The 15,276-nt window shown below is 39.7% G+C and overlaps 2 protein-coding genes across 5 annotated transcripts in view; both read left to right on the top strand.

Annotated features, from left to right (window-relative positions):
• The window catches only part of pdlim2 (PDZ and LIM domain 2 (mystique)), a 42,222-nt gene extending 37,085 nt beyond the window's left edge, over positions 1-5,137 (top strand). Inside the window, exons 8-11 of one of the 3 annotated variants that reach the window (XR_003674804.1) lie at positions 1,762-1,910; positions 2,504-2,615; positions 3,514-4,667; positions 4,748-5,137. Coding sequence is in view for 2 of the 3 variants with exons in the window: in XM_028457648.1 (XP_028313449.1) it covers positions 1,762-1,910; positions 2,504-2,615; positions 3,514-3,706 (454 nt within the window). In the remaining variant the exon portion in view is untranslated. Of the gene's footprint in view, positions 1-1,761; positions 1,911-2,503; positions 2,616-3,513 lie in introns of all 3 variants that reach the window. The other 2 variants (XM_028457649.1, XM_028457648.1) reach the window with 2 other exon arrangements.
• A 5,119-nt stretch (positions 5,138-10,256) lies between these two features.
• Positions 10,257-15,276, top strand: part of adgra2 (adhesion G protein-coupled receptor A2) — a 54,438-nt gene continuing 49,418 nt past the window's right edge. The window contains exons 1-2 of one of the 2 annotated variants that reach the window (XM_028456712.1): positions 10,257-10,418; positions 10,529-11,218. In XM_028456712.1, the coding sequence (XP_028312513.1) occupies positions 10,962-11,218 (257 nt within the window). In that variant the 5' untranslated portion in view covers positions 10,257-10,418; positions 10,529-10,961. Of the gene's footprint in view, positions 11,219-15,276 lie in introns of both variants that reach the window. The other variant, XM_028456710.1, reaches the window with a different exon arrangement.

Raw genomic sequence — 15,276 nt, 5'->3', positions numbered from 1 at the left:
CTTTAGACTGTTTCTGGAGTGAAGCTCTTTATTACTTAGTTCTCTTTCTTTTCTGCTGAGGTGAGTGTTTTTATTTCAGAAGTTTCTCATTACAAACCTCTTTATATTTAAACTACTGATATAGCTTGTTTCAGACGTATTCCATTTCAGAGGTTTTTTTAAATTATATTATGTATAGGTTGATGCATTTTGAGGTCTTGCAATGCCAAAGTCATTCACTGTGTGCCACATCAAGTCAACATGTTTGTTTCCGTAAGTTGAACACTGCATGTAACGTAATAAGATGTGAACGTGTAAATACAGATGTTTGTGAAGACTGTGGCTGCAGCACAAATGTTCCCGACTCGCACAGATGAATGCCATTCTGTCCGGCCCTGAGCTGTGTTTGTTTTGTTCCTGTTTGACATTGACTCGTTTGTTTTAAGATTGCATATTTGAGTAGATGGTAAACAAAGCCAAAAGGGGACACTGATTGCAGAGGGTGGAGTCCAACATGTGGGAAACTTGGAGGGCAGGCTTTAGAGGTCTGTTTTTAATTTGAACCATGTTCAGTGACTGAATAAAATTGCCTAATTTTTATATTTTCCTTTAGTTTCTTATCTATGTCCTGTTGCAACGAAGTGTTAAAAGTACATCTGGAAAAAAAATCAGTTTAAATTGAAATCAAAGCAGATTGAAAACTCAATAACTGAATAATCAGGCAATGGGCTCTTTTCTGGATGAACAGTGAGCATTATCTTACAGCCAAGTCTGTCACATGAACCTGAAACAAGCCCACATTTGATAAAGTCTGAACTATAAATGATTCAAAACTAAGAAAGAGAATTGGTTTTTATTGATTTATAATTATTCAAGAGTCTTTAATTTAGCACATAGACTAATACACGTCCATGTAGAAGAAACGTTGGGAAGATCTGTTTTATCGCAATGGTCAAAATGTCACTATGTTCCTTAAAGCACAGCTGTCCACTTAGAAACGCCGTCTTTGAGTGAAATTCTAGGGTGACAGCAGGTGAGACAATCAGCTCAAGTTAAGAGTAAGACCGACAAGTTTCCTACAGGTGAAAGGCATCAAACCACACCTGGCTTCATTGTACTGGGCAAACTGGTTTCTGCTGATAGCTAACAAAGACCATTTAATCCATGCAAAGGTGCAAGAAGACAAAGTGTATCTTTGGGCTTTAAACCCACCACATTTAAACATTTAATGCACATGTTTCTTCTGTTGAGGTTGGGGAATGAGGCTTTGTTATAAAACCAAACATCAATGAAAGTAGCTGTAAAAACAAATTGCTTTTCCACCGCACTTGGGGTAAAGAATTTGCTCGTTAAAAAGCCTCCGTTTAATGTTTTTTTGCTAATTTCTCAGTGGGCTGACATGTTTCTGCCCTCAGGTTAGAGTCGTATCTCCTCTATTTCCCCTGTCTTGTAATTTGATCCATTAAAAGATGGAAAGCTTTAATTTTAGGCTTAAATTCATTTTACTTTTCAGTAACTGTTGCGTGCAAAGTCTTTTCTTTTGCTCGTTGTCTTGAGGCGATCTTGCTAAAATATTTTATGTGAGGAACTTCTCTGAGAACTGGTGCTCTTCCTAAGAAATAAATTTACACATGGCAGACAGCTTCACCTATCCGCTCTGTCACCTTTGATTCTCACTCTGCAGCACACACGGACATTGTGTTTCATACCGGCTCTAGTTAGCCTCGCTGGAACGAGCTAACCTGCGATACTAAACGTTGGTTGTATTTCTTATTTTTGCAGCAGCTCTAGTTCTGAATTCGTCATGCAGCGGTTCGACAAGGACTCGGAGGTGTACAAGATGATCCGGGAGAACAAGGAGTCTCGCACACCCCCACGTCAATCCAACACCTTCAAAATGCTGCAGGAGGTTCTAGAGGCTGATGAGAAAGGTCAGAAGTTCTCCCTGAAACAATAAGAAGCTAAAAAAGATAAAGATCTAAATGAAAAAATGAACATACTATAGAAAGTGTTTTCATTCATACTTCAAGTGTTTTAGTTTGGAAGCAGTGCATAGTGATTGTGATTGAAAGGTTGATAGTTCATGTAGACGTATATTATCTAGAGATGAAAATAGATTTATGCTCGCTACCTGCTGTGACCTATTGATTTACACACGCCACTCTGTGAGAATCACTGGAACAGCACAAACAGGAATGAGTTGCTCAAGCCCATATGGACATCACCTGGGCTGGATTGAGGAATCCAGTGAGCAGTTCCCTGCAGAGAGCAATATATTATGGGATGTCCTCTTTTTCCCTTTTAGCTTGGATGATGAGAATTGGTGCGGATAGTGCTAACATACTTACATGATGTGTAAATGGCCGATGTTTGATGCAGCGGAGCCTTTGGGTGATGGTGGAACACAAACAAGCTCCACTGATGGGACAGTGAAGGGGAACAGGGTGTTGATGGGATAAGCAGATACACAAACATGTCAGGACGTCTTCATATGTCGCTCTGCTGGTTTTGTCTGTGTCTCCAGAGGCTACCCTGAGGTTTCCAGGGAAGCTGTCGCCCAACATTCCCAAACCGAGCCAAACAGTGGGAGGAGTCAACAAGTCCCACACCTGTGAGAGGTGTGGCTCCAGCATTGTGTGAGTTTATGTAAAGTGTTCACAATAATTTACTCCAATATTGCCTCAAATAAAAACTGTTAGTTGCCTCAGGTTTTTAATAGAGATGCTCAGTATTGGATTTTTTTGTCAATATATGAAATGCTGATATTTTACAACTCATTTGGCTGATAACCGATACTGTTATTTTTCCCCACACCTGATTGAAGAGATAATCTAGTTGCTGTAGTGGAATTAACATACATAATTGTTCTGCATGCCTTTATCATGTTGGCCTCCTGGCAAATACAGACATAAGACAAAGCTGAAAATGATGTAACCAGTAATCTTTCTTTGTGCAAAATAAGAGAAATACTTCAAATTATGTTATGGAAAACATGTCATTTTTATTCATGACAATTGTTTTTGAGCAAAACTATACTACCTACTTAAAGTTTGTATTGAAGTGGTCAAAATGGTATTTTTACAAGATCCAAGCCTTCTGTTTCATAGCTATGTATGATGAGAGAAATCAAACCATTTCAAAAGTGACTTATTCCACTTTGAGATTGCTGAGGGCCTTGTACGTCTATTGATTTACAAGCACTCCTGCAGTCTACTCCCCACACACAAGTTGGCTGCACTTAGTCAAGCTTCTCCACGGGTGATGAGGCATCTACGTATGATGTTTATGGGTTGATCAAGGAAGCAAAGCCTTTTATTTGTTAGGTTAATTATATCGGTGGAATGGCACATGTCTGATTCTTAATTTTAAAGCTAATATCAGCCAGTACTGATAACGTGCTGATCTCAAGCATCCCTATTTGTTACACAATTACATGAACAAGGTAACATTGGTAACAGATGAGGAAGAGTGTGACTTCCTATTGCTGACCAATTCACACTAACCAATAACCATTGTATGTTTCCCTTCCCTCAGCACACAGGCCGTGCGCATCACAGATGACCACTACCGCCACCCGGAGTGCTACACATGCACAGACTGTGGTCTCAACCTCAGGATGAGGGGACACTTCTGGGTGGGAGATGTGATGTACTGTGAGAAACACGCCAAAGAGAGATATCAAGGCCCAGGCACGTCTCCTCAAGCCGTGGTGTCACCTCGCCAATAAGTGCTGAACCTCAGCTCCATCTGACTCACTCACAGACCTTGGCACGAAACACGGAGGTGGACACATGCCGACACTGGCTGGAGATTTTCTTTTGTTGAGATTTATCTATATTCTGCTTTATTATGATACTCCTTCTGCCTTTATGTGTAACTGTATGAAAATTGGTGCTTAGCTTGTCACACGGCACAGTCTCCGCATTCACTATAGGTTATTCTTAGCTTAATGATTCCCAGCTGCCATCGACTCAAGCCACATCATATGCAGGCCAGATTTTGCAACTTAAGTCTCTAAGCAGGACCAACTGAGCGTCAGCAGCAGCTTCGATGGATTTTCCCGCTGTTCCAAGGTGATGGAAGTCTCACCTGCACAACATACAGTGTAAATAATGGACTGTTCACTGACAGTGCTGTTTAGGTGACGATGAATGCATGCTTCACGTGCACGTGTGTTGGGCTGCTGCGTGACTTCCCTTTGTGCATGAGAAAGAAAAGGGAACTGGGCTGCAAGTTGTTACAGAAGACAAAGTTATGTGCTGAAGTCCAGCCAAATGCCTTGAAGATTTTCTGTTTCTTTTCTTAGCAAAAAGGAGAAATGACAAAAACAACAATGAATTGCAGACTTGTGTGGCTGTTTTGTTGCTTTTGAGGGACAAAAGATTTATTCAATCTAAAGTATTTACAGTGTTTTTGTGATTGAATTGTGTTCTATGATACATGATTATTGGAAAAAAAAAATGTATGGCCAAGACATTTAGAGTGGGGAAAAAAGGATGACGCTACTCATGTCCAGTTACAGAAAAACTGAAACACTTCAATGTTCACATTTCATGTGGCGCTTAATAAAACTAGATAATGTCTTGGCAACAATGTTTGTGTTGGAATTTGCATTAATCATCTGACAGCTCCAACTTTTCAGAATTGCAAAGAATACAAGCTGCTTCATTCTTATTTGAGGAAAGTTGGTATGTTGACAAGCAAGTTGATTACATTACATGATTAACATGTATGAACAACAAGAAATCTGATGTTTTTCTGATACTAGGAAGAAGAAACGGCAGCACAGACACAAGGAAGTCCTGAAGAGCTTCACCACATGTGGTTGTGAGGTGCCCTATGGGTACTAGGGTAAGTTATGTATATATGACGGCGTCAATCCCAGTTTTATTATAGCAAAAAAGCTGAGTGTGCATTTTTCTGACGTCAAGTCAAACACGAGCTTAGAAGAGATTAATTGTTTGAGGTGAAATCCAACATATGTATACAAAGAAAAACATATCTGTATCTGAGAAGTAACTGGTTTTACTACACAATGTGCTTTAAATGCTGTTCTGTAATTTCATTTTGTATAGCTTGTCATTTTATTCTAAAATGTCTTATCAGTTTTTGATGATATGTGTGAATAATTTATTGAAATTAAAAGGAAAGAAACCTATTAGTCTGGTCCTTCCCACTGCTTGGGTGGAAAAGTGATCACTTTCTTTTTCATGTAAAGGAACAGTGTTAACTGTGTAATCTAATGACACATTTGGATTTTAGGTCAACATCTAAATCACAATTGTAAAAGATTACTATTTTGGGGCCATTTAGCACCATGCTCTTCGCTTGCGGGCAGAGAAGTGTTGATATGTGGTCACATATTTGCACAAAGGCAGAAGCTTGATAACACTAAAACAAAGTACACCGTGTTTTTCATAAAGATAGTGTCACAGTGCACTGAGTCACATGATCAGGGATGAAAGGTGACTTGATATGGAAAATGTTGTGACAGGAAGGAACATGACTTCTCCCTGTGGTAGGACAGGTTTGGTGAACTCAGTAACGCCTGCATGATAACTGGAATCAGTCTGTGTCAAGACCGAAACAGCAAGGAGATCTGATTTAAACTTATAACTGCAAATGGGAACTTCTACTAAAATAAAACAAATGTTGCCCCCCGAGATGAGAGACACATGGAATGTATTAGGATTTACTGCAGCAGAGCCAAAGTGTCTACCTGCATGAAATGACCCTGACTGTAAAGAAGCTCTTGTTTTTTTAATCAGGCCCTTTTAAATGAGGCCATTCACACATTGGACTGTTTGACATTAGTCATTCAGTTTAATGATAGACCATAGCTGTGTAGCTGTTCACTCCACCACAAGATGGCAGCATCACCTCAGGAAGGTATACTGTATGTCAAAAACTCCAACAATAAACAGTTTGCTGTATGTTTTACAATAAATATGGAGAGGTTTTTATGAATAAATTAATCTCCACTGCAGAGTTATTTTACGCAGGTTTGTAGAGCAGTGAATTATTCCCAAAAGGCTTTGGGGCAAGTCGCCAGTAAATTACCAACACTTCTAAACATATTCTACTATATTTATTCCAGACACTTCACATGTGTTTTCAGGCTGTAAAAGAATGCGAGTATCCAAATAAGACTATGTAACATTCAAACTCTGAGCAGCAATTCCAGGACTTCTTAATGGTGAGACCACATACAATGCAAATCAAGACTTAATGTTCAAACTATGTCAAATAATTTGGAATTGACTGATCGGTGGCAATGTAACCACTAGGAAGTCCTGGTCATTGTTGTAAACAGCTGGTTGGAAGATGGATTTCATTGTTTAAATGCCATGAGTTGAAGTTGCCTCAACCAAGAAACTTAACAATGTACCTCCTATTGGGGGTACATTATCTAAAAAGTTAGATGAAGAATTTTCATCTTGGATGGATTGTGAATTTAAATGTGTTTACTTTAAAATCAGTTGTGTATATTCATCTTCTGCAACTACAAGAGCAACAATGGAGAAATGAATTGATGGATCGTTCCCTGCAGTTTATCTGGAAGACTGTATTTTACTATGGAACTGAGAACCTGCACTATTTGTGGACTGACGGGTGGAACCCCGGCAATAATCTCGACCTGGGTAATCTGATTGGATAAGTGATCAGCAGCCAGCCAGATTTAAAGTGCATGTGCCATCACCAACACAACTTATTCTTTTTAACGACATACATCATAACTGATTTGACAGTAAAAATATATCTTTTGTGCATGGCTATTATATCTACAACTTTTGTTGCAGATTTTCTCACAGATTTCAAGGCGAGAGACAAGGCCTAAAATGCAGAAGTGACGTAAACAAGGAACGCTTGGTTTGTTTACCTGCGTACAAGGCACAGACAAGTTTGACTGAAGTTTGCTGATTGCAGTTTTATTCATTCTTAGTGTGCTTGAGTTAACTGTACAATTTGAAACCAATCTAGACCATTGGACAGACAATAAGGCCATTTTAGCCATTTTTTCATAAATACGTCAAGTCATTCATTCACTTATTCATTATGTATAGTAATGGTAAGATGAAGCTTCTTTTAAGCATTTGACATTTTAATGATGTTTCTCCTGCTGCTTTATGTCACAGTTTCCATGTACACATATTTAGAGGGACTTACCACAGCCAATTATAACTGTTTTTATCATTTTAAAATGTTTTGAAATCTGTTTCTGTTTTAATTGTAATTGAATTGTCATTTAGTTCAAATAATTGTTGACTTTGTGATTGTAATTGACATGGAAGTTCTAGAAGAACTGTCAGTTACAATTTAAACGTGAACCTGGGGACCAATGTCACAGTTCTATGGCTTACACGTATGTGGTTAATTATTAAAGTTTCATATCAACTTTTCCCACTACCTGTCTGCTCTCTTGAGGATCAATTTACCATTTTGGAGGCATCTACTGACAGAAAAAAAGCTCAGACACCCACACCAAAAACATTAATACCAATATTTTCATTGATTAGGAAGCCTAACAAGGTAACCAAGAGATGAGAAACAAATTAGATGATAGATCATATTTTTGTGTGTTTTACAGCTGATTCAAGACATGGGTCAAAACTGACCCGTTAGCAGAGATGCTAACACAAGAGGAAGCTTATATATTTTGGGCTTAGTAATTGTGATTAATTGTAATTTAACTTTTGTAATTATAATTGACTTTCAGGGGGGAAATAATAATTGCAATTGGAAAAAAATGCAGGTCACTGTAATTGTAATTGTGTTTTAGATGAACATGGATAATCAAAGATGTAATTGTATTTGAAAAATGTAATGGACCCAACCCACAGCAGACATTAACTGTCGACTAGCTACACTTGTCTTATATGAGGACCTGAGAGAGGACAGTGTGTCTGTGAAGAGCAGATCACACCACTAGATGTCAGAGGTTCTTCAGGAACCACAGACAGGTCTGTCCCAGGCCTGATGCTGGTTTCTTTGCTGTGAGCTTTCTTTTGTTTATCCTAAGCTGTGGTTCAGACTAAGATCCGCCTCGTTCTGCCTCTGTCTGCACTGAGGGCTCACTGTTTTAAAATTGATTCCCAAAGACAACACAAACACTGGGGAGTCATCGACAAACTTGCATATCTTTCACACGTCATGAATGGCTTTGACTTATACAAAAGTGGAAACTATGACATTGCAGTTTTGCACCTCCAAGCTTCTTCACTTTCCACCTTTCCTTCTTGTTCTCCTCTTTCCTTAAAAGCCCACCTGGAATGAGGTCCAGATGTGCAACAGGAGAAAGGATAGATTGCTTGCTTCGCTACAAGGGGCGAGGGGTGCCGTTGGAGTGCTTGGACAAAAAAATGTTGGAACGACATAAAAGTTTGTCTGGTTGTCATTAAGTACAATTTGATGTAATGTGCAGTTTGGGACGTGACATTTAAAATGGAAACTGTGCTCTCCAGATGAGAGAGATTTGAGCTTGTGCAGTCAGAGGGGGGTGTTGTACTTGAAGCCTTATTTAACAGCTTGGATAAACAGCCCTGTGTTTCATTGCTGAGTGGGCGCCCACTCCTGTGCTCTTTTTCAATAATCACTGCGGCTTTCTGAGCCAGCTCCTCTGTACAGTATCATGTACAGGAATAACAAACCGGGGGTCCGTGTGTGGGTCAGAGCACAGTACACCATTATACTACCAGAACCAAGGTGCCTGCACTTTTGGATTTGTCAGTGAGAACATGTCAGGCCCAATTGTTTCAATTCTTCCTTCAAGAGCTCACCTTCTCATATTTTGAAACGCTCCCTATGGATTTGAATCCCCGCATTCACCGTCCAGTCAGACTTCTCCTATATCCAAAACTCATTTAAAATCAGGAATCTGTTTCTGTATTTAGGAAACTTTCCACACATGCATGCAGGAAGCCTTGAGGTAGGAATGAGGGGAAAAATGATTTAGTTAACAACTTCTAACAAAGGGTTTGAGTGTTTTTGGAACGTTGATTTTGTTCATGGTTCAAGTTTGAGTCTTTGGCCTTGCAATCAGCTCTCAGTAAATCTCTTGGTCCATGTAGTTTATCAACCTTAACAACATGTCTGTCATTGGTTTGCAAAGGGAAATGTGCTCTGTTTAAAGCTTTGAATTATATTGTTTGGTGGGTTTGTGTGGCTTGATGAAGTAAAACTATACCTGGTTAATATTGGGAACTTCAGTCTTAATAACTTTTAATGTATGACTTGCTTTATTATTTTAAATATAAAGCTTGCTGGACACATGGAGACTGAATTTTCATCATTACCTAATGCAGATATCAATATGATTTACATCATGACCAATTCTTCCCCTGTAGCACTTTTCCACCATAGCAAATTTTGCAGCGTTAAATCAACACTTAGAGTTAAATTTAACACTGTGTCCCAGTCGGTCTGGTCCTTATTGGTGTTAAATTAACTCTTTCTGCGGTGTTTAGATTTCAGAGTAACATTTACTCTAAATTGAGGAAAAAAAAAACTATAACTCTTTTATAACTATAAAAATTAACACTCCAGTTTCAATAATAATAACAACGGATAGTGTGAATACGACTCACAGCAGTGTTGATCATTTACTATGGTAACAAATCCACTCTGGCTTAAACACTTTTTTACACTAGTTATAAAAGAAAACACTTGAGGCTCAAATAACTCTTTCACGTGTTAATTTTTCACACTAATGTGTATATGATTTAACACTTCTGCATAGTGTCAAATTAATTTGATTATTAATGTATTATATCTCGTTCCTTTTTTTTTTTTTTTTGCTCTTGAAAATCAGGCACATCAGACATTTAAGATAGAAATGAAAACTAGAATAAATCATAATTTTAAAAGGTTCAATGGTTTACTTCTAAAAAAAAACAAAAAAAAAACAATTTATCATTTGTTATTTTTCTGATTTATTGATATTTTACCTCATAAAATGTTAGCTTTTTGTCTTTTAAAAGTATTTTAATATTTGTTTTTTCTTTTCAAATGGAAATTGATGTTAAATTTTGTATTTCATCCTTGTTTATTTTATCTAATTTTTGTACTTTACTATTTTATTTAATCCAATTTAATTTTTGTATTTATTTTTTAAATGAAGTTGGAATTTTATTAAACTTTCATTCAGTATTGATATTTACCTAATTAAATGCATTGTATTTGTTCCGTTATGTCGGTCGGGGGTCTGTGAGGTGGAGGAGGAGGGAGTGTCTCCTCCCCGGCTGGAGGCGCTAGGACCGCGGGGAGCGGAGCGCAGAGACACTGTGGGCAGAGACTGAGTCTGAATGTGACAGAGACAGACAGGCAGGGAAACTGTTGGGTTACATTAAACTTCTCTCACTGCAGGACACGACCAGGACTGGCTATCCCCTCTTTTAAACTACTCAGACTTTTCCCCTCTTGCCTGTTATGGTTTTACAGCGGTGCGTAAAACGTGCGCAGCTCCACGACTGAAAGCGAGAAACGGGAAAAAAGTTTCCAAACAAGGAAAAGTACAAGAAAAAAGTTTGAAGGACACATTTCTTTCCTCCAGGAAAAGTGTTGGTGTGAGTGACAGCGGGAGCTGCGGATCTGAACCATCACCATTGGATTATACCGCGGTGAGCTGAGATAACGGTAATGTGGACGCTCCCCCACACCTCCCCAAACCATTCATCCCAGCACTTCACTTTGTTTTCCCACTGACTGTTCGCTTCTGTTTACGCTTTATTGGATTTGTTGGGCATTTGGACCAAGCTGAGGTTTTTTCTGCCGTGCCAGAACCGGACAACACATATTTTTTACAAGGACCGGATGATGTGCGTCTACTCCTAATTAGCGGACCTCCACCCATCCACCCATCCATCCATCCATCCATCCATCCATCCATCCATCCAAGCCTCTGTAGACCTGCTCCGTTTCCTCTGCTCCATGCTGGAGAAATGGGATGACTGGAGGCGGCTGAGGTGAGATCCAGCCCAAGGACAATGTTTGCTCCAGGCTGGGGCATCCCTCAGCCCCCGGGCCGAGTGGTGCTGATGCTGATGATGCTGCTGCTGGCCTCGGAGCTGCGGCTCTCACAGACCTGCCCCGGGCTGCTCACCTCCACCAGCGGCTGCAGCTGCACGGACGAGCGCTCCAAGGGCCATGGTGTCCAAACTGTGGGGAGGAGGGTCAGCTGTAACAAGGAGGAGCTGACGGAGGTCCCAGATGCCAGTCTGCTCCCCAACAGGACCGTCACTCTGTGAGTATGGATGCCATCCAACCATCCATCCATCCTTCCATCCATTCATGTCCTGCACACATCAGTCAGTTTAATTGTTGATTCCACTACATGTACAAGACATGTATAGAATCAATAACTGTTCTCTCTGCCCGAAACATTTACAAACACAAAAAACACCCCGATTTAGGATATATAGTTTATAAAGACTTGACAACAACAACAACAACAACAACAAAACAAGTATTTACAATAACATTTACATAACCCACCAAAATACAAAGGCCTACTGCCTAAGGAGGTAGTGGAGGTCTTAAATTATTATTATAAGTGAACTATTACCAGCCTTGTCTTTGATGATTGAGAATAAATGTTTGGTGGTGGCAATTAACCAATTAACAAGCACTTTGGTTTGACACCTTCAAGCTTCAGATGTAGCTTACCCTCACCGATATCAAGGTGCCATAGGATTTGTGTGAAGCACTTTGAATGTTATAACTATTCTTAATAATATCCTGCATTATTAGAAATATTGTTATTAGTGTTATTAATTGTTGTTATTGTTATTTCTTTGTTATTTTGTTATTACTAATAATAATATTGATAATAACATTATTATAATCATTATATTATTATTATTGATAATAGTAGCCTTTGTCCTACCATTAAGAAAATGCAAACTTGAGAATGGGATTAGCTGAGGGGTCGCATCACTAACCTCTGTTACACAAGGTTTCTTCTGAAACCACAAACGTGTTCCTAAATATATTTAAGTCTGACACAAATGTCGTTTTCATCCTGCTGAAAGTACAGACTGAAAATTGAACAAATGGTTTCTTAGAGTTCAGTTTTTCCTCTGGAGAGTGGTGACCTTAGGTTATACTGTATTGATGACTTAATGAAGTTAGAGGCCATGTGAGGTTAGAAGTTTACATCTTGATCTAGTTTAGATGTGCAGTGGAAGGCTGTTTCTGTAAAGCATTAGCAGGATAAATGGGAGGGAGTGACTATGAGCATCATCTGTGTGGCCCTGCCTCTCTGACACAGCTCTGTCATGGTGAATGTGTCTGGCTGCACATGGCCCAGCTGACTTGGCCTTAGCAAACCTCCAATAAACAAAAACACACTCACTATTTTAAATCAGATTTATTGCAGTATTGGTGGGTTGGCTCCTACTTTAGATGCAGCAACACCCTGGCGGATAATTTCCTGTTGGTGAGGAGGTGGATATCTCTGCGTCTGAGGTTACTAACGTTGGGTATTCTTAATTGGAAAGCTGTCGTTTGTGTGGCTTGTTTGCATCAAAGATGGATGATAGAACCACATGGACAAAGATGCACTCAAAGCTGGAATTGGTGGCTAATTGGTCAATGGTTAGCCATCTTACTGGCTGTTTGTTTGTGTGGTGCAACACTTTCTTTACAGCTGTTCGGACTTTTTGAAGACATTACTTGTTTTCACAGTGCGTTACTGTGTGTCTAACTGAATGGGAGAGGTATTACCACTCACTGGCACAGGAAAGCAAAAACATGTTGAGCTACACCACTGCACAAAGCATATGAGGTAAAGTACTGGGATTTGAGCCCCAGGAGAGCTAAAGGCAGCCAGCGGTGCATTTATAGCCTCTTTTTTTCCAGCTTAATAAAAGCAGGATAAACATCTGGGCAGCATATGGGCAAGAAATGGAGGAAAAAATGGCTAGGGTGGCAGTGTTTGAGGTGATTGAGGATAATCCTCCATCGTCACACCTACTAATTTTGGTTGAGTTGTTTTTGTGCACGTTTAGCACCCTGCGAAACTCTTAGGGACTTTTTCAGCGAGCAATAAAAGATCCAGTTGTTGTTCGCCAGTTTTCTCAACCTCCTTCAGGAACTCTGGTGTCTGGAAAGTTTGTTTTCCTGACGATTCAGTCCTGTCTTCAAGTTCCTGTGCTCCCATCATTGCACATGACATTAGCTCCAGATGTGGAATGTGAGAAGTTGTGTTGATATTCGTGTTATTCCTGACATTCCTCCGCCTGCTCAGCGAGGGCTGTTAGTGTCCCAGGTGCAGCAGGGGAGCGTTCGCTGGGTTCTGGTTCCTCCCTGCAGAATCAGACTCAGCGTTCACTCTGTTGAGGGCCATCCTGGGGGAACGCTCTCTTCCATACTGGAGGACACCAGGCCCAAAGCTTCCGGGGATGCATGCTCCATGTAATGGACTACAGCTGGCCCCTGTGAACATTCCAGCTGAGGCCCCTCAGCCTCATGGGAAATCCCAGCAGGGATTGGTTTATTAAAACTATTAACTGGATGTTTGTTGTTGCTGCCAACCAAGAAAGCAGCAAACGGCCACCTCGATGTTATCACTCCTTCCTGCATCATGTTTAGCTCTTTGATGACACTTTGTTGTGTTATGACACACCACACTATTTCTGTAATCTCAACACTTATCACTTGTTTCATGCTACCCGCCATGCACTGCAGTCGTCTGTCCTATCTCCACGCTGTCTTTATCTCCAGCTCCCAATTTCTCTCCCCTTCCCGCCCCTTCTATCACGAGTTCCTCCACATGCAGTAACTCTCAACCTAAATATTTAGTCGTCTTGGTAGGAAACTGCCATGTCCAAACTCCTTCCAGATGTGAGCTTGCACAGCCTTGTGTTTAGGCCTAATTATGCACGGCTGCAATGGAGCCGGATCACTGGGAGAGGAAGACGAATTGAAGGAAGGAAGAAGTGGTGAAATCTGAAAGTGAAAAGTGCCTCTTGTTCAAGAGAAAGTTGGAATACAGATAAGATGCTGAAAAACGCTTGAGGTGTAGGAAAACATGGAAAATAGTGGAAGAGAGAAGCATCACGAAACAAAGATAAAGGAAAGGATTTGGACACCGAGAGACGACAGAGGAGAGAGAAGTTTGGCAGGCAGATCAGAGGGATGAGCCCCTGGAGACTAAAAACTCCCAAAGCCCAGACGAGTAGATCTGCTACACCAGGATGAACCAAAGGAGGGGGAAGGGGAGGCCAGGCTCCTCCGTGTTGTAGCATAGCTTCACTTATAAAGTGTTGCTCAACATCACTATCAATACTGGTCTTTTGAAGAGTTCAATGAAAGAATTCTATTTGAAGAAAAAACAATCTATGTTCCCGCCAGAGGTGGAAACAAAATATATGGACCGAAGCAACAGCTCCGAGAGGCAAAACGGGTCTTCACTCTCGTCTGTGTGGTGACAGCTGTGTTTATTTGAATGTTTTAATGAGTAGCAGAAAAATGAAGAGAATGTACAGTGGCAGTTTGTGTGTGAATATGTGAGGGCTGTACTGGTTTGTGAGTTTTATTTAAATCTAAACTGTCCTAATCTCAAGGCCTGTTCAGATTACATCGTTCATAGTGACGGATAAATTCTGCTGAGTGGCAGTGTGTTTAGACCTAAAAATATTTTTTAAAAAACCAAACATTAGTCAGTCACTGTCTTTAACTAAAGTTAAGACTCATCATGTTTGTCATGTTCCAGCAATCTTGATTTGTCTGCTAAATTTAATTGGCAAACATTTGCTGAATCATATTTTGATTTAAAAAAAAAACAAAACAAAGGAAACTTGTCCTGACATTCACTGGATGGTAACTTAAATAAACCCTGTAATGCAGTGATTCTCCACCAACATCACCTTCAAATAATAAGCCACGATCCAAAATATAGAAAAAACAAGAAGTAGTCACACTGACAGATTTTTCTTGAATTTATCACAATCAAAGAATGAACTGAAGAAAAAATTTAGTCTTTATCAGCAAAATAAATAATATAATAACAAATAAATTAAAAGAAAACTGTAACTCTAAAAGAACATTTACATTAACGTAAAGAAATCAAACTTTCTTCTAATTAGTTTGTAAAATGTCAGTATAAGAGCAAAATGCTTATTTTATTTTGTTCGTTTGTTTTTGACCTGCAATCCAGTCCGACCCAAATTTGGAGAATATAATATTAAGTGCCCTGACCTATTCGGTGGTAAACCAAGGTCCTCATTTATAACCATTGTGCATGCATAAGATGTGCATGTCACTTTCAATGCAAAGTTTGAATTTTATAAAATAAACCTG

Source organism: Gouania willdenowi, chromosome 9 (assembly GCF_900634775.1).
Source record: "Gouania willdenowi chromosome 9, fGouWil2.1, whole genome shotgun sequence".
In the NCBI taxonomy this organism is placed as follows: domain Eukaryota; kingdom Metazoa; phylum Chordata; class Actinopteri; order Blenniiformes; family Gobiesocidae; genus Gouania; species Gouania willdenowi.
This window is presented reverse-complemented; position numbering and strand designations above follow the sequence as displayed.